Source organism: Psammomys obesus, unplaced genomic scaffold (assembly GCF_907164565.1).
Source record: "Psammomys obesus unplaced genomic scaffold, mPsaObe1.curated_primary_1811, whole genome shotgun sequence".
NCBI classification, from domain to species: domain Eukaryota; kingdom Metazoa; phylum Chordata; class Mammalia; order Rodentia; family Muridae; genus Psammomys; species Psammomys obesus.
In genome coordinates, this window is record NW_026593286.1 from 13,430,917 (window position 1) to 13,455,905 (window position 24,989).

The 24,989-nt window shown below is 40.4% G+C and overlaps 1 protein-coding gene across 1 annotated transcript in view; it reads left to right on the forward strand.

Moving 5' to 3' along the window:
• The window catches only part of Farsb (phenylalanyl-tRNA synthetase subunit beta), a 63,241-nt gene that overhangs the window by 21,878 nt on the left and 16,374 nt on the right, over nucleotides 1-24,989 (forward strand). Inside the window, exons 11-16 of the mRNA XM_055617030.1 lie at nucleotides 3,920-3,981; nucleotides 4,270-4,477; nucleotides 4,932-5,012; nucleotides 7,375-7,467; nucleotides 11,926-12,043; nucleotides 23,609-23,764. Coding sequence (XP_055473005.1) covers nucleotides 3,920-3,981; nucleotides 4,270-4,477; nucleotides 4,932-5,012; nucleotides 7,375-7,467; nucleotides 11,926-12,043; nucleotides 23,609-23,764 — 718 coding nt within the window. The remainder of the gene's footprint in view (nucleotides 1-3,919; nucleotides 3,982-4,269; nucleotides 4,478-4,931; nucleotides 5,013-7,374; nucleotides 7,468-11,925; nucleotides 12,044-23,608; nucleotides 23,765-24,989) is intronic.

Below are 24,989 nucleotides of genomic sequence, written 5' to 3' on the forward strand. Positions count from 1 at the left end.
TTGCCACACCTCGTGCTGTGCCTCACGGATGCAGCTCTCAGTAACCTTGAGAGGGCGGGTGCTGTGCTGCCATTCTGTGGGGGTCTGAGGACTGGGAAATGTTTAATAGGTTGTCTGTTACTAAGTGTTGCAGCAAGGGTTTAAGTGCAGGTGCCTGGTTGTAGATGTCACCACAGCGTATTACATAGTAACATAATTCTGATCTATCCTTTTATTAGCTGAGCGATTTATAGTCTCATCCCTTCTATGATTAGCAAATCTAGTTAGTGAGTTCACATTTCAATCTGTAATTGCTGAAGGCTGTCACTGTAGTAATGGTTTACAAGTAAGCACAGTGAATGTTCAATATGGTGTCTTAATAGAAAACATCCAAGCTAGTCTTAATTCCTAATTTATTTTGGTTGCTTTTAAGACAGGGTCTTTGTAACTGAGGCTGGCCTAGCATTCACGATGTAGCTAAAGCTAGTTTTTAAATTCATGACCCTTCTGCCTCCCTCCCCAAGAACTAAAGTATGCCACCACATCCACCGTAAGGTGTTCATTCTAAAATGTGACAGTATCAAAATCATTTAGTTGTGGTTCTCCTCAGTGAGATCATTCTCTGATCAGCTGGTGTTTCTTTTCTTTTTTCTTTTCTGTTCTTTTGTCACATATGAAGTGAACCAGAACATAAATTTTTAAAAAGTTTATTCTATGTATATGAGTGCTCTATCTGCATGTACACCTGCGCACCAGAAGAGAGCACCAGATCTCATTGTAGATGTTGTGAGCCACCATGTGCTTGCCAGGAATTGAACTCAGGACCTCTGGAAGAGCAGCCAGTGCTTTTAACTGCTGAGCCATGTCTCTAGCCCCCAAATTGTTTTTTTTTTTTTAACTAATTAAAAAATGTTTTTATGTATGTGAGTATTTTGCCCGTATGCTTGTCTATGTGTCATGTGTGTTTTAGGTCTGGTGCTCATGGAACGCCAGAAGAGAGTGCATGATCCCTGGATCTGGAGTTACAGATGGTTGTGAGCTGCCATGTGGGTGCTGGGAACAAAATCCAGGTCTTCTTGAAGACCTCCTAGTGCTCTTAACCCCTGAGCATCTCTCCAGCGCCTGAGTTACATTTATTTGTGTATGAGTGTGTCCCCACAATTTGTAGAAGTTGATTCTCTCCTACTATAAAGGTTTCAGAGATGGAACTTAAGTCATTAGACTTGGTGGGAAGTGCCTTTCTCTACTCCCTCCCAGTCAGTAAAATCATTGTAAAAGTATATTACCCTTTCTAAAAACATTAGTGTTTAACATGCTATTCTTTTTAAGATTTTTGATGTACCAGTGTGTGTGTGTGCTTGTGAATGATGTCTGGTGTACCTCTGGAGGCCAGGGAACAACTTTGTGGAGTCATTCTTTGCATCCACTTTATGTGGATTCTGGGATAGACCTCGACTTGTCAGGCTTGTGCAGCAAGCACCTCAGTCCACAGAGCTATCTCCTTGCCCTGGCATCCTATTCTAAATTATCGTGGAGAAATGGGTGTGTGACTGTTTAGCTGAAATTATAGTATCAGCTTTTACCAATTTAGAGATTTTGTAGTTTATGTTCGGGTTTTTTGTAATGTTGGGGATAGAACCCAGGGTACCACAAATAGAGACAAGGATTGTACTAGTAAACTACACTTTAACTTTATTAGCATTTTAATAGTGTTTTTAATTAACTTTTTTAACAAGTCAAAACAAGGAAGGAAGGAAGGAGGGAGGGAGAGAGAGAGAGAGAGAGAGAGAGAAAGAAAGAAAGGAAAGCCCAAGGTTTTACTGGGACATGGCCTCATGGGTGTCAGGAAGGAGCTCAGGAAGCAACAACAATGGCAAGTGTTGCTAAGACCAGACACAGAAAAGGGCTTAGGTTTCTTTAAAGGCAATGTTTCAGGGCTACCTGCACTAAGGGAGCAAGTGCAGTGCCTCCCAGCAGGATATCCAGCCCTATGGCTGGATTTGAGGTGTTTGTGAGGTGGAGAAACAGGTACCATCCATCTGTCTGGTAGGATAACTGCAGCCTGCATTCCAGAGGCATGCATGTGGACAAAGGAAGAATTTGTGGCTGCTTTTTATTTTGTTTTTCTGAGATCAAAGCATGAAGGTACCCAGGCTGGTATCAAACTCATGAGCCTCCTACTTCACCCTCGGTGCTGTGACCCAGTGTGCACACTGAGTTTTTAAGTGTCCGGTTTGAAGAAACTTCTTCTTCCTATTTTTAATAGTCTAAGTATTTTATGTGTATGGATGTTCTGTCTGCCAGTATCTATGCACTATACATATGCAGTGCCTGTAGTGGCCAGAAGAGGGCGTCAGATTTCTTGGAACTGCAGTGATAGTTGTTTGTGAGCTATCATGTAGATCCTGGGGATTGAACTTGGGTTCTGTGGAAGGGCAGCAACCACTGAGCCAGCTCTCAATTGAAGTTTCTGCTCTTTCTTTCTTTCTTTCTTTCTTTCTTTCTTTCTTTCTTTCTTTCTTTCTTTCTTTCTTTCTTTCTTTCTTCCTTCCTTCCTTCCTTCCTTCCTTCCTTCCTTCCTTCCTTCCTTCCTTTTCTTTTTCTTTCTCTCTTTTTTCTCTCTCCTGCTTTATTTCTTTCTAATATGAGGAACTGTCAAGTTTTAGTGAAACAATGTATTTTTTTGTAAAGAGAAGGGAAAATTTGCTTCAAGTTTTTGTTTGCTTTTTCCTTGTGTAGATAGACTCATGAAAGCATTTATGTGTGACAGAGTACTTTTGAAATTTAAAGTAGTGGGCATTCTGAAAAGGAGTACTGGGCATTTTTGATTTTTTTCTCTTAAACTTATCCTAGAATAGCTCCAAGGTAGAGAGTACTTCTTTCTTAAAGGGAATACAAGATTTTCTCAAACACTGTCAAGATTGTTTGTTTGCCGTTTTTCACTAGCCTTGTTACATTATAGAAAGGAGCAAAGTTTTAGAGATAGCCGACTAATAGTGTCAGCTTTGGAGTTGGGCTCTCTCCGTCTCTTCATTATTTCATGCGTGCACACATTCATTAACTGTATAAATGTTGAAGGTAATTTAGAATAAGTGTTCATAAGCTGTTTCCAAAGGCGGTGGAGAGCCCAGCTTGTATGCATGTGTGTTTTCACTTAAGATAGTAAGATTATGTGCCATTTGAAGGAGTAGAATGCCCGCTTAAGGAATGTTCCCACCCAGTCTTACTGTCTCCTGGTGCAGATCATAGTATCTTTTCACGTGGGAAATGGTAATAGAGAAATTTGTTCTTTCTTAAAGACGTAATTGCAGAGGTTGGGGATTTAGTTCAGTGGTAGAGTGCTTGGGTTTAGTCCTCAGCTACAGAAAAAAAAGTAAATAAAAAATAATAAATGAATAAATAAATAGATAGGGTGTGTGAGCTACAGCACCCAAGTGAAAGTCACTCTCTTATCAAGTGGATCCTTCGGACTGAACTCAGTTCACCAGGCTTGGCAGCTCCTTTACTCACCGAGCCATCTGTCTGACCCAAGAAATGTGCTCCTGAGTCTCATTAGTACAGTGAATGGTACATTATGACATTTGGATTATTGTCCCTTGGTCATATTCTTTGCTTGCATAAGACTGAACATTTGTAAACTTTTTAGAAAAAGCACGGTATGTTGGTGTTGTACTGTAGGAGTGGGGATGACGTTATAAAAGAAAATTGTTTGCGATTTATACTATTTCCAAGCAGTTAGAAAGTTAGGACGTAAACTGTTCATATATGAGCAAGTGTAACACATTGATTCTATAATATTTAAAAGCCTCAGGTTTATTTCAGTGTGGCTCTAAGAACAGTCTCTTGGCTGGGTAATAAAGCTGCAACAACTGATTGAATGAGAAAGACTAGAAAGCATCATCTGATGAGGGATGATTGACGGTTTCAAACTTTCTCTCAGGAGCTGGCTTACAGAAAGGAGATGGTGAGAGCTGATTTAATTAACAAGAAAGTTGGTATCAGGTATGCTTTGAAACCTATTTTCTAATTAACAAGAAAGCTGGTATTAGATATGCTTTGATATGCTTAGATATGTGGGAGAGGAGAGAATTCAAGCATAAAGCATATATTGGGGTTTGTTTGTTTTTTTTTGAAAGAGTGTTTGATAGTAAGCGAGGATACTCAATACTTAACAGAATTCAACAACCTTTCCTTATAATGGTATTTCAGGTAGAAATCTATCTTGAAACAATATAAGTACGATTTACATACTCGAGTGAAGCTTATGGTTTGTGCATTGTTTTTTTTTAGAGAAACTCCTGCAAATCTTGCCAAGCTCCTGACCAGGATGTATCTGAATTCAGAAGTCATAGGTGATGGTAATCAGATTGAGGTTGAAATTCCTCCAACCAGAGCCGACGTCATCCATGCATGTGACATTGTGGAGGACGCAGCTATAGCTTATGGCTATAACAACATTCAGATGACTCTGCCCAAAACATACACCATAGCTAATCAGGTAAGATTGCACCCTTGCATAAACACTCCTATTGTTAGCGACCGATTATTGGATGCCAGGAAGGCTTCGAGACAAACAGAACCTGGGAATTAAATAGCATTTGGCTGTGCTTTGCTATGAGAGGCATTTGCTAGGGGAAAGGATACAAAACAGATGCCCAAATGATTAGATTGAGTTGAGAACCCGTGATGACTAGTTCTTTGAAGAAAGACAGGTTTCGAGTGTGGTGCTCTTGTTGACTCTTTAACTGAAAGATTCATTTGCTCAGCTTGGGCCTGAAGGCAGATGCCGTGTGGGGATGTGGGGTGGGAGGCTCTTGGATAACTGTGGTGGTGATATTTACAGTGTGCTAGTGAGAGGGAAGTTTTCCTTGTAATGGTATGCTCTGTAGAAATCTGTTGAAGAAAACAAAGCAGATTTGACTGAGATGTCGTGGTGTGTTGCTTTTCCCCAGTTTCCTCTCAACAAGCTCACAGAACTCCTGAGACTTGACATGGCTGCTGCTGGCTTCACTGAAGCGCTTACTTTTGCTCTGGTACGTCTTCAGCTCACTTCTGTCTGGCTGAGCGTTTCCTAGGAATCCCTGAATTGTTTGTTCTGTGATTCCTTATGTGAATCTATGAAGTCTAGACTGCTGAAACTTTCAGGTTCTAAAGAGAAACTGTTACTTGAGATCATACAATTTCTAGTTAAGAAAAGTTGGGAGTGTTTCTTTTTGTGGTCATAGAAACAAAAAGTCCCGGTGATACATAGCCACGTGCTTTACATTTGATGTAAGTGTAGAAGGTGCGCAATGAATTTCATAAGAAGTTTTGTTCGGTTAGAATATTTGGTCTTAATTTGCTTGTGGCTGTGCCCACTAGATGCCGCCCTGGTTAAGGTCTTGAGAGCTGTTCCACATTAGACTTATTTCTTTGTCTTTGAACATGTTCACAAACATTTGCTTTGAGTTGAAAAGCTGACATAAAAGGCCTAAATCAGGAAGTGAATGTTATTACAGAATCAGGAGGAGCTCCCCTCCCCCTCCTCAGGCTGACCACTGAAAGAAGTTAAGTGTGCTTGCAGTTTGTCTGGCTTCCCCTGGCCGGGGGTGTCCATGGTACCCGTAACATAGGGCTCGGATATCCCAGATAGCTGGATTTAACAACCTGTGGATGAGGTAGCTGCCTGTCTACCCAGTCCCCAGCCCCGGCCCTGAAGTCCTTGGTCTTTAGAGAAGTTAAGGGCCTGTTCCTAGTCAGCACTGTTGTTGGCATGCGCTGCACCCATGAGGAAGCTTGAGACTGAGGGAAGCTGGGAAGCTGACACCGCACACACACCGCACATGGGAATCGGGGCTTTGGGTGTCTAGTGTTTGACCCTGGCCTTATCTCATGTACACTGGGCTTAGAGTGCCATATCGTTCATAGGTAGACATTCATTTCCAATTGTGAGCAGTCACCATTTTATACAAGTTGAAATGTACAACTTAGCATTGAGAAATGTGTTTGTTTTTTTTAAAGTATATAAGTGACATAGGAAAGTTGAAAGATTTTAACTTTACAAAATACGAAGTAACCTCTTAAGTTCTACTTCACCACTTGTGACCCTGTTTTTCTTCCCCAAACTGACTGTAGTTACAACATTGGCTTGTAGTTCTCACTGCCTATCAGTGCTTTTTGGTTTCATAGCTAAGTCCCATGCATCTTGCAGGAGCATATAATTTGCCTCATGCCAGGGCCTGCTCTGCGGGGAGGGCTTTCTTAACACTGATAGCAGTGTGCACGTGGTACCCGTTCTTCTCAGCAGTGATCCTGACCTCCACAGCAGTCCTCTGCCCTGCACAAGATGACTTCTCTCTCAGTCCCTCCATCCCCCATGCAGCCACAGTCCCAAGATTCCAGCCCAGGACCGTTAGGAGCCAGAGCTTGTAACTAGAATGTAATGTTGAGTAGGCTGCTCAGCTGTCAGTCACACACTTATGTTCATTGTCTGGGAGAAAAGGAGTGAGGGGCTAGAGTGGATAGGTTCACATAGCTTCCTATTAAAAGTTCCTATTGAAAGTCATGGGGGCTGGAGAGATGAGTCAGAGGTTTAGAGTACTGACTACTCTTGCAGGGGACCCTGGCATTAGAGATATACTTTCTCTAAATCTTGATCCTATTAGGTTTGTTGAATCTAATAATGAGTTCTGTTCTAACTTCTGCTACTGTTCTAGCTTCTGTAGGGGGTTAAGAATTGAGTAGTTTTTTTGTTCCCAGCTGCTACATGGGTCATGTGCAAGGGAAGTTAGATGCTAGTGTGTCAAAGAGCAGTGGGCAGCAGTCAGCATGTGACTCCTCCCTCGGGACAGTTTTGCCCCATGTCAGTGCAGACTTACCTGAGATTGCATTTGTAGTCAGAAAGCCCTGGGAACTCTTTTAGTGGTCCCTCTAGGGATACTTTTATTGAAGAGGTGCAAGAGAAGTCACCTAATAGAGCTTTGGATTTGGCTGTGTGTGGTACTGGGATAGTGTTTTAGGTAAAGGCAGGTAAAAATAAAATGTTCAGAAAACACACAGAGGAATCAGGAGATTGGACTGGAAAGGTAAATATGGACCTAGTACAAAAAAGGACCTGCTGTGGGTTAAACTCCCATCTCTGCAGGAAACAAACTAGTTCCCTGTTGTGGCTACAACTCATCATAGAGAGAAATTCATGGTTAATTGCATCTTCTGTGGGCCTGAGCTAGGTGAATTACGAGTGAAGAATTATGAACTGTTAAACTTATTAGGTAAAATTTTTAGTTTATTATTAACTTACTGATTTGTATAGAGCCTGTGCATTGCTAAGAGACTGTTAGCTGAACGACAGCGTTAAGCACTCTTACCTTTTGAGTTAGGCATTGCCCTGCACTAATCTGTTTTACATGTCGTTAGTGTTCCCAAGAAGATATTGCTGATAAGCTTGGCTTGGATATCTCTGCAACACAGGCAGTCCACATAAGTAATCCCAAAACTGCTGAGTTCCAGGTAAGAATTAAGTGGGTGAGAATTGGGGTAAAAGCTGAGTTTGTGGTGAATGGCTTAGGAACATACTCTCCAGTTATTATATCTTGGGAGTGAGTGCTTAGAACATTTTAATGACTTGCCTTACATGATTTGCAGTTAGCTTGTCAGCCCTCTGTCTCTCTTTCTCTGTGTATGTATTAGTATTGAACCCCAAGCCTTGTGCTTGGTAGGCAAATTAGCTACTAACCAGATAATGCAGTTGGCTTGTTTAAAAATATATAATATTAATTATTATCCCTGTCTTTGAGACGATGTCTTCCACTGTAGCTTAGACTGGCCTGGAACTTACTGCATAGCCTAGGTTGGACACCCAAGTGCTCAAATTCAGGCTGTTCTTTGTTCTTACATTCTTTGAGCTAGCTGGCTCAGCAACCTTACCTGAATTTTCTGTTTCATAATTGACATTCACTTACTGTTCTCTGCTTCCTCTCTTTTTTCATTTGTTTGTAGTAAATGAATTAAAATGTATTTCTTGAATCTCCATAAACATTGTGCCAGTTTTTGACTATGCTTTCTGTGTCTTTTATTGTCATCTAAGTTTATTGGCAGTTTCTATAGAGTTTAGGAAGAGTTAAATGAGAATGATACTATTAATAGTAGTCAGTGTTAAATGATTCTGAAGCTGGATTAGCTGAAGAAGTGCATTTCAAGTTATGACAACTTTGCTAATAAATGGCTCTAGGCATCCATCACATGCTCTAGGCATGTAAAATCCTGCTTTCTTGCATATACAGACTTGTGTGCTTGCAAGATCTTAGAACCGAATGCTCTGTGTTTAGGAAGCTTAACAGTAGGGTACAGCACACTTCAGCTGTGATCCGTGGTAGTTTCCTTGGACCTTGGTTCTCAATTGTATAAAAGTTAGTCTCTGGGTTAGTTTTTAGAAAATCCTACAAGTCCTGGAAATGGTCACACTTAAAAACTCTGAATTTTATCTCTAGAACTACCCACTGTGGAAAATGAGCTATACTAATGTTTACTCATAGCACATTTTCATTGAATCTGAATATATTTTACTTGTTTATGCTAAGTATCTCCCCTTCCCCAGTTTCTTTTATCAAGTGTGACACAAATTTTGTTTTTCTCAAGATTTCTGTAACTGTTAATATTCTTCAGAGTTTGTGTCCTCCCTGCTCAGCTTTATATAAACAGAGACAAAGCAGATCAGAAATGCCTTAGCTGTTGCTACACATAGCTGTGGCTTAGCTTACTTAAGAGTCCGTATTTCTTCGTAAGTATATTGGAGATAACACAGAGTGCCCTTTAGACTTGGCAGCTTCTGCTTTACCTAATCATTCTGCCTTACTACTGCAGAGGACAGATTTGTACTTATTTATAGTTAAATTAAATTAAATGTAAAGTGGCTTGTAATTTGGATATAAGCCTGTTCTTTTCCTATGTAATTTTTCTCTGACAGTGGATGTATTATAGAATGGGCAAGAGAAAATTATTTAGAAAATAATGTGTAAATTTTTATTGCAATTTATAAACAAGGTTACAGAGTATTTTCACTTGTTCCCAGGTTAACAGTAATATTAAGTAAGTCATCAAATGGTTGTCACTATGTAAGTCTGCCCAGCTGTAGTTTTTCTTTCTAATTTGGGATTCACTTGAGGCTCTGCATTAAAGTTGATGGATTGCCTAAGCTTACTCTATAGGTTATTAGTCCATAATTCACTCCACATCCCATAGTCTTTCACATGCACCTCCTTTCTTTCACTTTATTTGTTAAAAAAAAACATGGGGCGTTTGTTCTGTAGGTGAATTTATCTCAGTGGTCAACTATATTTACCATTAGTTAATAGTTAGATCTAGAAGTTTGACCAGATTTAGGTTTTAAAATTTTATATTGCTAATGTTTTTTTAACTAAACAAGTAGGGGTTATCTGTACAAAGGGAGGGATATTTACCATTATACTAAGGAGGGTGACAAACTTAAAAAAAATTAAAAAAAACTGAAAAAACTTTAAAAAATTGAGAGAAGTTTTTTTGTTTGTTTGTTTGTTTTGGATCTTCAATGGAGAAAATGCTCCTGTCAGATTGGCCTATGGTGCTTTTTCTTGATTGGTGATTGATGGGGGAGGGCCCATTTCACTGTGGGTGGTGTTACTCCTGGTTCTAGGTGCTATAGGAAGGCAAGTTGAGCAAGCCATGAGGAACATGCTAGTAAGCAGCTTTCTTCCATCAATGGCTTCTGCTTCAGCTCCTGCCTCCAGGTTCCTGCTGTACTTGAGTTCCTGTCCTGATTTCCCTCAGCAATGGGCTATTAACTGGAATTGTAAAATGAAATAAACCCTTTCTGTCCCAAGTTGCTTTTGGTCATGGTGTTTACTAGAGCAATAGAAACCCTGACTAAGAAGCTTATTTAGCTTAGGCCTTTATCTGTTATGAAGCTGATGATGACCTTGAAAATTCCTGGTCCTCATGCTTCTACCTCCAGGGGCTGGGATTACAGACAGGTACCAGCACATTTACTTAGAGAAAAGTTATCTTTAAAAGTAGTTGCTTGAGCTGGCAGTTGGCTCAATGGTTGTTTTCCAGCAAGCTTGACAACCTCAGTCTGATCCCTGGACCTCACACGGTTGATAGGTCAAACAGTAAATACTTCTTTTAAAAGATAAAAATTTGTAATGTATGGGGCTAAAAACAAACAAACAAATCCAAGATCCCAAAATAATATGAGATTACTAAGATATCTTGAAAAGAGATTGTGTTGACTAGCTCTCATTACAGTATATTGTTAGTCACAACTGGTCTCTTATTGTGCCCAGCATGTACACTGTTATCATAGGTACATATGAATGGAGCTTGGTTTCCAATATTACTGCAGCATCTTGGAACACATCCTCGGTAGAAAGGAGGGAACTAGAGTGTAAGAGATAGGAAGGTTTAGCAGCTACATGTAAGGAAACCATTTTGCTGCTCTATTTGAGAGAGAGACTTGCTGGCCCAGTACTCCCTAAATATCCCAGACTGATCATGAGCTTGTGATAGTCTTCATCCCCAGCTTCCCAAGTGCTGGGATTCCATGTGCGCCACCATGGCGAGCTGGAAGCTAGACAACTCAGACTGGCTTAAACGATGTTGCTCAAGCTAGCCTTGAACTCACAATCTCACTCTCTAGCCTTCCAAGTGCTGGGATTATATGCCTTTCAACCATGTCAGGATCAGAAAACTCCATTTATGTATTTATTTTACATTTGCTAAAATGGATGAGAAAGAGAAGAAGCTGAGACTGGTAAGAAAAATTTAATTATGCAGTGGAAAATTCAGTAAGAGTAATTGAGCCACCTAGCTCAAAGCCTGTAAGAACCAGTTATAAGCTGAATGTGAGCATTTGGAAGTCCAGCCTGGGCTACTTAAATTACTTTGTGGAAGAAGACAGGCTATAAAAATTGGCATACATGTAACCTTGAAAACCCAGTTTAGTTTTAAAAACTATAATGAAGCAACCAATCATTGAGTTGTTTTTCACTTTATTTTTAATAATATTTATTGGTGTTTATTTTGTTAATTTGGAATGGAGAATATTTTCAGCTCTTTTAGTGAATTGGATTTGAAAATTTAAAATGACTCAGACATTTAAGGTGTAGCCATTTCTAAAAGTGTTTTCCTTTGAAACCAGGGAGTTGGCTTGGGTCTGCTTTGTGTTCTTTTTTAAAATTTATTTTTTATTTATTACAGTTTATTCATTTTGTGTCCCAACTGTATCTCCCTCCCTTGTCCCCTCCCAAACCTGCCCTCCCTCCCTCTTTTCCTCCCATACCCTTCTCCCAGTAGTTTCAGCATCTGCTTTTAATACCCTTCTAGGTAGAGTCTTTCAGAGGCCCTCTGTGGTAGGCTCCTGTCCTGTTCTCTGTTTTCTTCTTCTTCTTATGTCTATCCCGTTTGCCTTTCTGAATGAGGATTGAGCATCTTATCTAGGGTCCTCCTCCTTGCTTAGCTTCTTGAGGTGTACAGATTTTAGTATGATTATCCTATGCAAAGGATGCTCAAGTACACAACAAGGACATTTGCTCAACCATGTTCATAGCAGCTGTATTCATAATAGCCAGAATCTGGAAGCAACCCAGATGTCCCTCAGTTGAGGAATGTATACAGAAATTGTGGTACATTTACACAATGGAATACTGCTCAGCAATTAAAAACAAGGAAATCATGAAATTTGCAGGCAAATGGTGGGACCTAGAAACGATCATCCTGAGTGAGTTATCCCAGAAGCAGAAAAACACATATGGTATATACTCACTTCTAAGAGGATATTAGATATACAATATAGGATAAACATACTAAAATCTGTACACCTAAAGAAGTTAAGTAAGAAGGAAGACCCTGGGTAAGAATGCTCAGTCTTGCTTTGTGTTTACCTGGGTTTGCTGGTTGTTCTTGCATCAGTGTGAATTCCCATCTTTCCTGTAGGTGGCGCGCACTACCCTCCTTCCTGGCCTTCTGAAGACCATTGCAGCAAACAGGAAGATGCCCCTTCCTCTCAAACTGTTTGAAATCTCCGATATTGTAGTCAAAGATTCTAGCAAAGGTAAGAGTGAGCTACCTCCAATTTGCAAGTGCATTTTTTTATTGTATGAATTTCAGCTCTGTTTAGAGAAGCTAACATGCTTACATCTGTACTCGCAGCTATGTTTCTTCCAAATTGCTACCACCCTCCTCATAGAATTTTAGGGTAAATCTGAGTTAGTACATCATTGTAAGCACACCCTTGATTTGGTAATTCTAAAACTAAGCCCCGCCACAGCTCTGTTGTTGGTTGTTAAATAAAATCGTTGTCATACTTCTTACCAAATATCCTATTTAAGTGTCCCAGGCCCTTTCCTGTAGTAAATCTCTTTTAATGACTAACTTATTTGAATCTGCATCCTAGCAGATTCTAGGCTTTGGTTGCTGTGTCTTTTGTTTCCTGGAATGGAAAACATATTTTCATCAAGAATTTAGTAATTATTAGGAGCCCTGTTGAAGCTTCACCTTAAAAAGCACCATAGAGGGCAGGAAATGTAATTCAGTGGTAGTTCATGACATGGGCATGCATGGCTCCCTCAGCTCATCTCAACCCTCTGGGCATGGGGAAGAAGGAGGGAGAGGAAGAAGAGGAGGAGGAGGAAACAGAAGCAGAATAATAATAATAATACTTGGAAAAATTTTTTCTATACACTGTGATATTCGTGGTATGGCATTCTGTTCGGGCTTTGATTGCCCAGCACTTGAGATGGTAATTGTGAATGTGTTTTACAGTTTTTCCTTTTAAGGTACTTAAGTTCAAAGTACTTGTTATAGTATAGCAGGGTTTTGGTCTAACACTTGGAATGCATGGTTGTTTAATAAATACAAATTTAGGAGTTTTGGAAGCCTGGTGTTTCTGGAAGTCTGTCTTTTTAATGCAAACTCGGGTTCAATTGATTGTCTAGACCTGTGAGTGCTGTCGCCCCTGAGTGAGCAGTGCCTCAAGTGACCGCTTTGCTGACAGCCCTTATTGGTCTTTTGATCTCATACATCAGTCCTTACGGTTAGGAGTGGTTCTTAACTCCAGGCTGTAGTCTGTAGAATTTTCTTGAGGTGGCAAATCTATACTAAAAAGTAGAAAACAGTTTTTAGTGTCAGCTGCAAAGAATTTTGAGGATTTGCTCAGTTTTTGCACTGGTGTAGATACTGAGAGTGTAGGGTGACGCTGACCTAGTTCTTTGTTTCCTTCCACATGTGTTCTTTGAGCTTCATATTGTCTTGATCCTCTATGGTGTGCTCATCATTACAAGTATAGGATTAAGGTCATCACGCTGTGTTTCCTCAAAAGTTTTGTAATGCTTTTTCAGCATTGGGCCCTTTTCAGCAACCGACAGGGCTCCCTAATGGCTCTGCAGGCCTGGGTGTACTCACGGTCTGGGAGGTGAGAGTGAGGGGCAGCTGTGGGTCTCACACTTGCTACGGAGTTTGGCTATGGCCATGGAATAATACATGTTTGTGTTTCAACTCTCGGTGTTTGTGTCTGAGGTGGATTTTGTTGCTGTTTGTTTTAGCTCAGACATTTGTACTTCTGTTGTGCTTTTTCTCATCAGGGAGAACTTCTCTATAGCCGACCACTGCTGTGTCTGTCTTAGTTGAAACCATCTTACTGTTCTGTCCATGGTTTGTTTTTGTCTGAACACATTTACCCATTGCCTTGCATTTGCTTGTTCTTACTTCTTTAGCATTTTCTATTGTATCAGGAGCATTTGAAAAGTGAAGGGAAGTAAATTGCTCACTGGATCTACGATCAGGAAACTGTTTCCTTTCATTAAGATGGAGTATGTTTTCTGTTTAGGTAGGCCTGGGTCTTACTGCATAACAAAACCTTTTCGGATGCAGTACTCTAAATCAGTGCATTCGGTCTCCCTCCTAGTTATCTGGCCTACAGGAAAGGGTCTGCAGCATTTGTAGGGGAGGCAGCAGGGAGGTCAGGTTCTGCAGGCTCCAGCCACAAGGTTTGAGTTTTAGTCATGGTTTTGAACTCGGTGGCTGTTTTCTCATCTGTACAATGGGGTAATGACATCACTTACTTTATTAGTTGTATTATTAGGCTTTGATGAAACTGCATTTGGAAAGTGTCAGCCACACAGTAAGTGATGACTGCTGCTTTTGTTAGAGGTCTGGCCGTCTTGGGGCCAGATGCTGCTGGACCTTGGCTTATGTCCTTTTTCTGCCATAATGCTTAAAAGCCAGGGTGGCCAGTACTATTACTGTGCTTTGCTGAAACAATGGGGCTTGATTTTATTTTTTTATCCTAATCTTTAAGGTACTCTGTGCTATTAGATTTTCTTTTTTTGTGTTTTTCTTCCTTATGAGAAACCCAAACCATTCTGATATAAGACTTTTAAAAATAAATCACCACCTTGCACTCAAAGATCCTGTTGCCATTGTTGCTGTGTGGGATGAGAGGCTGGGCAGAGGCTGGGCAGACCTGGCAGAGGCTGGGCAGGCCGGGCAGAGGCTGGGCAGGCTGGGCAGGCTGGGCAGTGACCCGAACGGTGAGGCTGCTCTTGAAGCCCGCAGGCTTGATAGTGAACAGCTGCCCTCCTCCGGGGAGGCTGCACGTCACAGCCTCGATACTAAAGCTCACAAGGCGGGAAGACAGTGTTCAGACTTGAGTGGATCTGGGTGACGCAGCCCCGGAAGAAGTGCTAGGCTGTACCCTACTAAGGAATACTAAAATTGGATATCAGAGCCACCTGCCTGGAAGATCCTCAGCATAGATTCTGTCAGCGTCTACAGAGTAAAAACTACACTGGCATAGCAGTAAAAAAATACGTCAATCAATCAATTACAGAAATATTTGTGGAGTAATTTAGTGTGCCTTTTTTAAAAGTTGTCATCTCTTGCTTAGATGCATGCTAGCCATGTGTTCTTACGTGAAACTTTTTAAATTTCCCCAAATTACGGGGTTCAAGAGAGTGAGACGTGTGGCAAGCACAACAGGTGATCTCATTCATTATGTGATAGAACCGAAGAAACTACTTCGATCCTCAGCACCCCCGTGAACAACCAAGCGTGGCAACATATGCCTGTCATATCAAGGCTAGGAAGCAGAGACTGGCAGAACTCACTGGCTACCCAGCTTAGCCATGTTCCGTTTGGAGGGAATTTGCAAAGTGCCCTGGGAATGCAGAAAATGCCAGCAATTTTGAGAAAACCCTGGCACTCCTAAACCTCATATTAGTATCTTCTTGGCAAAAATAGCTTCCAGAATAAAAATGAAAATGGAATCTTCTGTGGATTTCCGTGTTTTCCTCTCTGACCCGAGTTCCTCTGAGAGCAGACAAAAGACAGCTCCCACTTTCCTGCTTGACCTACTCGGACATTTCATTCTAGCATGGGCTGCTCTCACTGCCCATCATGACGAATGAGGCTGTTGGCTGCCAGTTTTGAAACCGAGTCAGGCACACTTTCCAAGCATTAAGACGTCCACTGTAAATCAGCCACATTCGGCCTGTTTGAGGCTGCGCCAGCACTACATTTGTTAAGCCTCAAGATCCGAAGTTGCTGTAACACTTTTAAAAATTAGTCATGACTCAGGGGACGAAGCTGATTTATCCCTTTTGTTGGACAGAGTGGCATGTGTTTTTGGAACAAGAAACTGAGTACAGACTCCGCCGTAGGGTAAGTTTTTCAGTTTTGTAGCAGGGAGGGTAGCAGTGAGAGCATGCAGGGCCGCTGTGTACGTTACTGGTTGGTTTCAGACGTTAATAGCTCATTCATTTCAATGTCAGGAATAGCCAAACTGTAAATAAAATGTTTTTAAAAGCCAGAAAAACTGCAGGAATGAGCAAAAAAAGATTGCCTGCCTGGAAAAGCTAGCTCATTCTGCACAATCCAGCCTTCCCACTTTTTAAACACAATTGAATTCTGCAATCAGGGTTCTTTTCTCAGTGCTCATGGAAGCCACCAGCATACCTAGAATCTCACTGAGATGGCAGAGAGAACAGATCTCTAGGACAAAGATGGTTAAAGGAGCAAGAGTCTAAGGACCTGCATGAGCCTGGCTTAGTGAAGGGTTTTGGGTGATTTCTATCAGCAGGGTGAGATCAGCCGATGTGCATCTGTGGCCAACTCTTTGAGTCCCACACTTGGTTTCAGCAACAGCATTTCAGAACTTCAGTCATTGCTGTGCTGAGTGGAGTGGGTTAGAACACTCACACGGGGCTCAAGGTGGCTTCTTGAAGTATGACCACTATGAGCTTTGACTTGCACAGACCTTCCTCTGTCCTCCCGAGCGGCTCCTTCTTTGAACTCCAATCCCCCCTGCCTCTAGGTTACAGTTAAATAGTTCCCAAACTTTCACATTGTCCCAGACGAGTCTCTAAGAGAGGATGGTCTGTTTCTCCTTACTCTTCCTAAATGGATGTGGAAATAAAAGAATTTGGGTTTTAGGCCTTTCATTGCAAGATCTGTTTCAGAGTTCTTGTTTCTTCTTCCTCCCTAGAGCACCATGGCTGCCATAGAACATAATTGTTTGGTCTTTGTGTGTGGGTTTGTTAGTGTTTATCTCACTTGTGCTGGAGAATATTCAGTGTAGGAGTATGCATATGGCCTTGGGTTCAATACCCAGCATGACAAAAAATAGACATAAATGAATAAAATAAGGAATTGGGTCTCTATAAATTTTTGTATACTTATGTGCTTGATAAAGACTCAAGAAAAGCATTTTATTATAGGCTTGTGAATACCTATCTTCTGAGACATTGTCCATCAATTCTGGAGCCTCAGATAATGGAATATTATTCAGCATCCACATGTGGAATGAGATTTTCTGAAGAGGGCTTATGTCATCAGTCTGGATTAATTTAATTTCAACATTTCATATTTTTGGCATGTAGAATTTCCAATTAATAATTCAAAAAACATGGAGGAGACTGACGTTAACAGTTTTTGAAGTAGCATCCTTCGCATATGAGATGGCATCTTAGCTGTGTAAATATATCATTTTTAATATAAAAAGTTATTTTAGTGTGCTTGGTTCCACATAGTTAAGATCTGCTAACGTGAGTATAATGTGTCTTGTCATGCATCCAGTGCTGTATTTTTTTAATAGATAAAAATCCATTCCAGGTTTATATTAACTAAATAAAAGCCAACCCTCAGAAATATAATTTTTTTCCTTGAATGCATTGAGAATTTTAGAGATTTCATTTCACATTTGTTTCTTGGCTTTTCATCATCATTTTAGAAGAAAATTGTTTATTTTAGTGCTGTAATATAGAACTATTTTAGGAAAGTTGTTGATTTTTTTATGATTGAACATATATTTATAATATTCTTAAGCTTTCATGAATATATGTCGTGATGTAAGAATTTTGTTCTTTTTATTTGATTAAAAAAAGATCTTTAACTTTTTTTAATTAGAAAAAAAAAAAAGATCTTTAACTTCTCCCTCACTCCACACCTAGAATTCACTGCCGGTGCCCTGTGTGTCTGCAGCCGTAGTTTATCCTTCCGTGTGCTGCTGTAGAGAAAGGTGATGTTTTTATAGCTTGCACAGATGTGGTTCCGCTTGGCCTGGTCTATATGAATGAATACTTTTGAGCTCATCTTTAACCGCTACATAATATTTTACCATATGGAAACACAATGAGGATGAATTGTTATGAGACCTTTCCTAAAGTATGTCTTGCAATTAGTATCATTTTCCCTTGTATAAACACATTTTTAGAAATAACAACTTGCCAGTTCCTAGGTGTACACATTTAAATATTTGATAATTTAGTGAATTATTTTCTACTATTTTTGACTGTTATTGTTGTGCTGTGTGACCTTGACTGACTTCAAACTCCCTGCTTCCACCTCCTGAGGGGTAGGATTAAATGTTAACGTGAGCTACCATATAGTTATATATGCATACGTATAAATATACATTTCATATGTTACTACATTGCATATATTAATTATGCCTATAAAGTAGACTTCACTATGCCATTTTGTTTTCTTTCTTTTTCTTGAAATAAGTACCTCTGGCTTGGTTGGAACTTGCTATGTAGACCAGGCTGTCCTCAAATCTGACTGCCTTTGCCTCCCAAGTGCTGGGATGAAAGGCACCCTGTTGACTTTCATGCCATCTTCATGTGTGTGTAATGTGCTTTTTGTCATCTTCATACCACTAATTCTTGTCCCTGTCTCATTGCTGCTGATCTCCTGGTCTAGTCTGTCTTCCATTTCCATGTCTTTGTTTTATTTATTTTTGCTGTACTAACTTACAGTTCTATCAGAAGTATATCAGGGTTCTTGTTTCCATATTAGCTGTGGTTTTTCAAGGTACTTTGTTTTCGTGGGCTTCTTGGCACTTTTGTGAGTCATTTAGAGTGTGCTACAATTCTTTAAGAGACGGGTTTGCAGCTTGAGTTATGGTTTTGTGGGTGCTAGTGTTGAAAACACTGCTGGATAGGATAGATTTAGAAGCGAAGGTGATGTGACTTGTTTTCTGAGTCTGGCTGATTGGTAATATCTCCAGCCGGAGCACAGTATCAGACCTTGATTATTCTAGAAGCTTTATTTGTTCTCTCCATCCACTTTCGTTCTGACAGCATCTTTATTTAAGCATCTGGGTGGATGTGAGCATATGGAAGACTCTGTGCCCTGGGTGAAATTATCACCAGAAACCACTAATTCCCCTCTAATCATTGGTGCAACAGGATCTGCACTGCTCGGGAGCCTGTGCCAAAGCCTAGAGTATATATAAGAGTCACGTGCTAGGGTCAGCATATACCATTCTCTTTTCTTTTCCTTAAAAAAAAAAAAAAAGTCATTTGTTGTATTCTTTTAGCTCACAGAACTGCATCTATCCTCCTTTGGGTGGTTTAGATCAGCTCTCTCCAGGCAGTACTTTGAAGTCTGTGAAATACACGGATAATTTAGGCTGACATACTTGGCAGGCCCATTTAAAAAGCAGAATTGTTTGATGGCATGACACAAGAGGTCTGTTAACTGAGTTATAAAGAACTAAGGCATTTCCAACAAACCCTAGCTTTGGCATGAAATCTAAATAGTTCTTACTTTGTGGCATGCAGTCTTTACTTCCTGTGATGTAATGTGGCCTTTCTGTGCAGAAGGGTAAGAGATGACAGTTATAGCATACCTGGCCATTTTTCTGTTGTTCGGTGATGGGAATCGAGGGTGAGGAATGTTTTAACAAAAATATACAGAAACAAACCCAGAGGGGGTGGTACCCTTAGTAAATGTTAAAAAAAGCAGTGGTGAGGTGGGGAGGAGACACCTAAGGGAGGAGCTGATACATAGTCCTAAAAGTCAGTGCCCTTTCGTAAGCCTACTGCAGAATTAAACCTACAAATTAGCTTATTGCTTCTCATATATGCTAGACACATCCTGAAGCCTTTCTTAAATGAAATAAACTGTAATTGTAATTTTTATCTTTTTGGAGACAGGGTCTCACATAGCCTAGGATAGCTTCAGACTCACTGTGTAGCCAACGATGACCTTGAACTTCTGATCTTCCAGTCAGGCATGTGCTACCATGCAGTGTTAGGCAAGCACTCTCAACTGAGCCATGTCCCCAGCTCTACTAAGTTTTTATTTTTATTTTTATTTTTTACTGTAAATGTTTTTGCTATAACCACTCAAAGCATATCATTTGCTTTAAAAAAAATTTCTCTGATTGTGATCTAGATATTTTACTGTTATCAGAAAGGTGCACTTTAAATAATTTGGAGATTAGGAAAAAGTAGTCCAAGGCAAAGGTTACTAAAATAAAGCGGCTTCTCATTTGCATCGGTAAGCTCTCTGAATGGTGGCCTTACTCTTGGCCTGTTCTCTCACAGTGAATATGGAACTACAAAGTAGTTTCAATACGTGCCTGTGTGTTAAAGTGGAAGCATGTGACACCAACAAATGGGTACCACATGGCAGGAATACCCAGAAGCAAGTCAGTAGTATGAAAGGGATAATTTAGTTCTGTTTCATTTAATTTTTTTCCCTTCAGGAGAGAGAGACTGTGTGTGTGTGTGTGTGTGTGTGTGTGTGTGTGTGTGTGTGTGTTCATATTTTTGCAGCAGAATTAGGCCTCTCATTTTAGTTATGCATGCTGCCGTTTCACCCGGCATTTATGCCTGCCTGACTTTAATATTGATTCTTACCCTTGCACCTTTGATTATAGACTTCAGCTAGCAGAGTTCTTGGTCCTTGAAGACAGACACAATGGCACGGGGTAGCAGCATGGCAGCCTCACACCATCCTGAGCACATCGTCCTCAGCCATCCCTTATGTTGCCTTGGAATGTGGTCCGTCTGTGCTCCCAGCCTGGTGTGGTAGTTGCTTCCATGTGCTTACTTCTTTTTCCACACTTTAGTTATGTATGCAGAAAATAAATGTTTAGTTTTTGTGAGCTCTCTAGTGCCATTGACCATTACTGTCTCAGGAAAACTGGTGTGTCTCAAGCGTAGCACGTATGAAGAAGTGTTAAATGACGAGAACATTTAGTTACAAGTTTACTCAGAATATACTCTCCATAAATTAAGTCTTAGTGTCTGCTTTGAAACACTGCTAGGTAGAGTCTTTCAGATGTCTCCATAAATTAAAATACTGTTGATGGACACAAATTCCAGATTTTAAAAAATAATTTATTTCAGTGCCTTAAATGAAAAGTTTAAAAATCGCAAAACTTTGGAGAAGTAAAACATCTGTTCTTTGTAGCAAAAATGTTTCAGGAATGCACATCTTTGACTGTATGAAGCTGCTATATGGCCGTGCGTGAGTTTACCCTTAGACTGTTTCCCTTCCCTTCTGAGTCTTTGACGGCACTCTGTAGAGCGGTGGAGAGAGGGTGGGGTTAGTCAGTCTTGAGCAAGTCCTGGTTTGTAACTTCATAGCTGTGGAGTTGATAGCGATTAGCCCAAGCTAGTTAGCTTGACTTCGGGCAACTTTACTTAACTGCCTTGAGGTTTGGCCTCTCCATCTGTTTCATAGCAGTAGTAACCCTTGCTGCGTAGTGTCTCGAGCTAAAAAAATGGCACTGGTGGTTGCCTGATATGTACTCAGTACCTGATCAGAGCTTACCAGTAGTATGAATGCCACAGTATTTGGCTGTGTGAATGATAAAAAGCCATTTGTGCCAGCCGTGGCTAGTAGCTCTTACGTATGGAAAAGCTGTGCCTCCACAGCTTTTATTCAGTCCATGGGCATAGGAGAAGCAGCTTGCCGTTTTCACTTTATTTCCCAAGATAGGCATTATCTTCTCTCTTTTCTACTAATTTAAAAAGCAGAGTGAGGCCAAATGCATTCAGAATATGTATTAGAGCTCTATGTCTCTAGTTTAAGGGTCGGGGCATACTTAAGTTATATGCTAGTATTAAAGTTAAGTGATGCTGTTGACTTTAAATCTTCCTTTAATTGCCGTGTACTTTTTAAACCACCACCCTGAAATCCTTAACAGCATCACCCTGAAAATCCTCCATATTTTCCCATTTTAGTCACATTTCCCCTACATTTTACTTTATACAACTACCATCTAGTCTGAGTTACTTAAAATCTGCTTTTTCCACCATGGCAAGAATGGAGCCTTCTGCAGCTAGCCTCTTTCATTCAGTATGGTGCCTCTGAGAATTTTCTGCTTGTTAAAATCGTTGACAGTTTGCGAAGGTTTGATCTGTGAGTAGAGTCTCCCTGTTTATATCCTGGTTTATTATCCAGGTATTCACTGGGGTTTATCTCAGGTGGTGGGTCTTACTTTGTTTTTTTTTTTTGGCAGGCCATTGAGACAAGGTTTCTCTGTGTAGACCTGGCTGTCCCGGAACTTGTTCTGTAGACCAGGCTGCCCTCAAACTCACAGAGATCGTCCTGCCAATGCCTCCCGAGTGCTGGGGTTAAAGATGTGTACTGCCGTTCCCTTGTAGTTTGTCTTATTTTTATAGACTATAATATATATTAATGATTGAAAGATTTTGAAATAGTCAAAAGTAGAAACATTACTGTATTCAAACATAACCAGTTAACATTAATCTGTTTCTTTGAGTGCTTTCCCCATGCATGGAGGTTATGATTATAGCTAAATTATGTAGTTCTGATTCTTTACACACTGTACAAAATTATTGTGGTTTAAAATGCAGATACAAGCTATCTTCTTAGTAAGCTGTTCTATGTACAGCACAGCAGCACCTCTATGCATTCTGTGTAGATCACTAGAACTTTTTATCATACATGGCTGTAATCCTGTGACCAATGAATGGCATTTCTCCACTTTTCTTCTCGCCAGCTCTGACAGCCACCTTCCCATTTCTTTTTCTGTGAGGTATGGGTGAGAGTATAGCTCATAGTAATGTCCTTCCATTGTACACACATGGTTCTGTTTTCAGTCATATCAAAAAGCAAAAGCCTTCAATACCTCATATATGGAATCATGGAGGCTTGACCTACATGATTGACTAGCTTATTTCTCCTGGCACAATGTCTTTGGGATTGATTCATATTCTTTGTTTTACTTCTTCCATTTCAAAAAAGTATTTTTTAGGTTTTATGTGTATGAGCATTTTGCTTGCATGTATGTCTGTGCATCACATGCATGCCTGGTGCCTTTGGAGATCAGAAGATGGGTCAGATTGGCAGGAACTGCTGTTATGGATGGTTGTAAGCTGACATGTGTGGGTGCTAGGAATCGAACCTTCTTCCTCTACAAGAGCAACAAGTGCTCTTAACTACTGAGTCAGTTGTCCAGCCCCTTCATTCCAAATTTTAATTGTGTCTGTGTATACACCATACACACACACACACACACACACACACACACACACACACACACGCCTCACATATATAACATCCAGCTTTTTGAAAAGTATAAAGCAAACCATACTGTAACTACCACCTGGCTAAGTGAAGGAGTGCTGCTGGGATCTGCAGTGTCTGGTGTGATGCTTTTGCTCCAGTGCCTTCCCTGTCCTGGGGCACCCTCTCTCTAACTTTGGTGATAGTTACTTCTTTGTTTTGCTTCACAGTTTTCCAACCTATGCAGCTATTTTAGTCACAATTTAGTTTGGTCTCTTTCCTAACTTGTTGGCCTCCTCTTTAAAAAAGGAGCTAAGTGTAGAGCAAATTCCTCAGCTCAGTGCATAGCACTGTCCCCAGGTTTCTGCTTGCTTGTCTTACTGTGTTTGCTCTTTTCATTAATGTAAGCCTGCACAGAACACATTCTCACAGCCGCCAGTGTGCTCTGAGAAGCAATGGTGCTGCACTTCACCCCTGTCTATGTTTCTCATTCTCTATTGGAAATAACATAGTTCTGCAGAAACCCCTGTTGGTCTTTAGTATTATTATTTGGGTGGTATCATGAATAAAAAAATATAACTCATCAACTGGTACATTTTGCTAGAGTGTTTACAGCAAGTTTTACAAGCAGGTTTTGTAGTGGGCCAGCAATAAGAGCTAGTCAGTCTTCCCCATCAAAGTAAAAAACCTTTGAGAATTTGGTAGCTGAAAAGTTTGATTTTCTTTCATGAATTTATGAGGCTGACTGCTTCACTGTGTGTGTCAAATAATCTGTTATCTCTTCCTGTTAACTTTGTCAAGTTGCTTAAATAAATGGCTAATGTGACATGATGACCAATTGTTTTTGCTTTTCTAGATGTGGGTGCAAAAAACTGCAGGCATCTCTGTGCTGTTTATTACAACAAGAATCCTGGGTTTGAGATCATTCATGGGCTGCTGGACAGAATTATGCAGCTGCTTGATGTGCCTCCCGGTGAGGAAAAGGGGGGCTACATGATCAAAGCATCAGCAGGTAAGATGCCAGAGTTGCTGAAATGTGATGAAAGGCCACATCCTGTTTTTGATAAAGTCCTGTTTCATTTCATTTTGCTTTTGATTTAGAGAATGTGGGCAGTAAAGGGAAGGAAACTTTATTTCAATTGTTAGCATTTCCTAGAAAATAGCATTCCCTTTTCCTCCAGCACCCCAAGAGATTGCTTTTCACAGTGGTTAGGAGCTGCAGTGCGGTGTCACTTTTGTAGTAGCTGAGCTGTGGTAATCCCTGTGGCTGTGTTGTGCCACCAGCACTGGTGACCAGGATAGCTCAGGCTGCATGCTCCGAAGACCTGAAGTGCAGCTTGCACTCATGCCATTGTGCAAACTTCACTTGCTAATCAGGGAGCAAGGTGGGACCCACTGCCAAAAGCCCAGTCCAGTCTCTGGCTTTAATTCAGGCTGACTAAATGCCACGTGTGTGCTCCTAATGCGCTGGTTTTTCTTGAGGCAGGGCTTCTGAAGCTTTTGCTGTTTGTTCTCCTGTAGTTTGAATCTAAATTTATTTTCTTTCACAAGAAGCCTAGAAACAATTGAAACAAGGTATTTCTTACCACTCACTCCTCCTGTTCACCTTGCTGTGTTTAGGACTGCATTCAGTATCCTGAATTTCCACCAGAACTTTCATTTTGAAAGTGTTATTTAGTGGTTATTTATAGTGAGATTTGGAGAGGAAGTATTTTGGGGATTTTATATTTATTTTTCTTAATCCTGAGAGATTTTTTGCATTTTTTAATTTATTTTTATTGTGGTATGTTGTGTGTTTTTTTTTTTTAATTTTAAACCATTTTGAGGGAGAGAGAGAGCTCTGTTGTGTCAAATAATAGTGTGATGTTTAATAGTAGAAGGAATAGGACATTTCTATACGTTTCTCATAGGATATGATCAAGTGAAGATGTGTTTTGATTGCATAACAGACTCCATTGCTGAAACTGGGTCTTTGCATCTGTATAGTGCACTATCTGGGCTTTACAAGTGAAGCAATTAAGAGGAGGCAAGTTGTAGGAGTTGGGCCTGGTTACTCATGTACTACCGTGTATGTGTGTGTGTGTGTGTGTGGAGTAGATGGCCCTTTGGCTACAAGCTGTGGAAGGAGTTTTGAATGCTGGCAAGGGCGTCAGCTAGTTAGAGGGAAAGTGTTGAAGCTGCTGCTCCTTTTGAAACAAGTGACTGGTAAATGGTCTGTACATCAGTGGGATTAATGT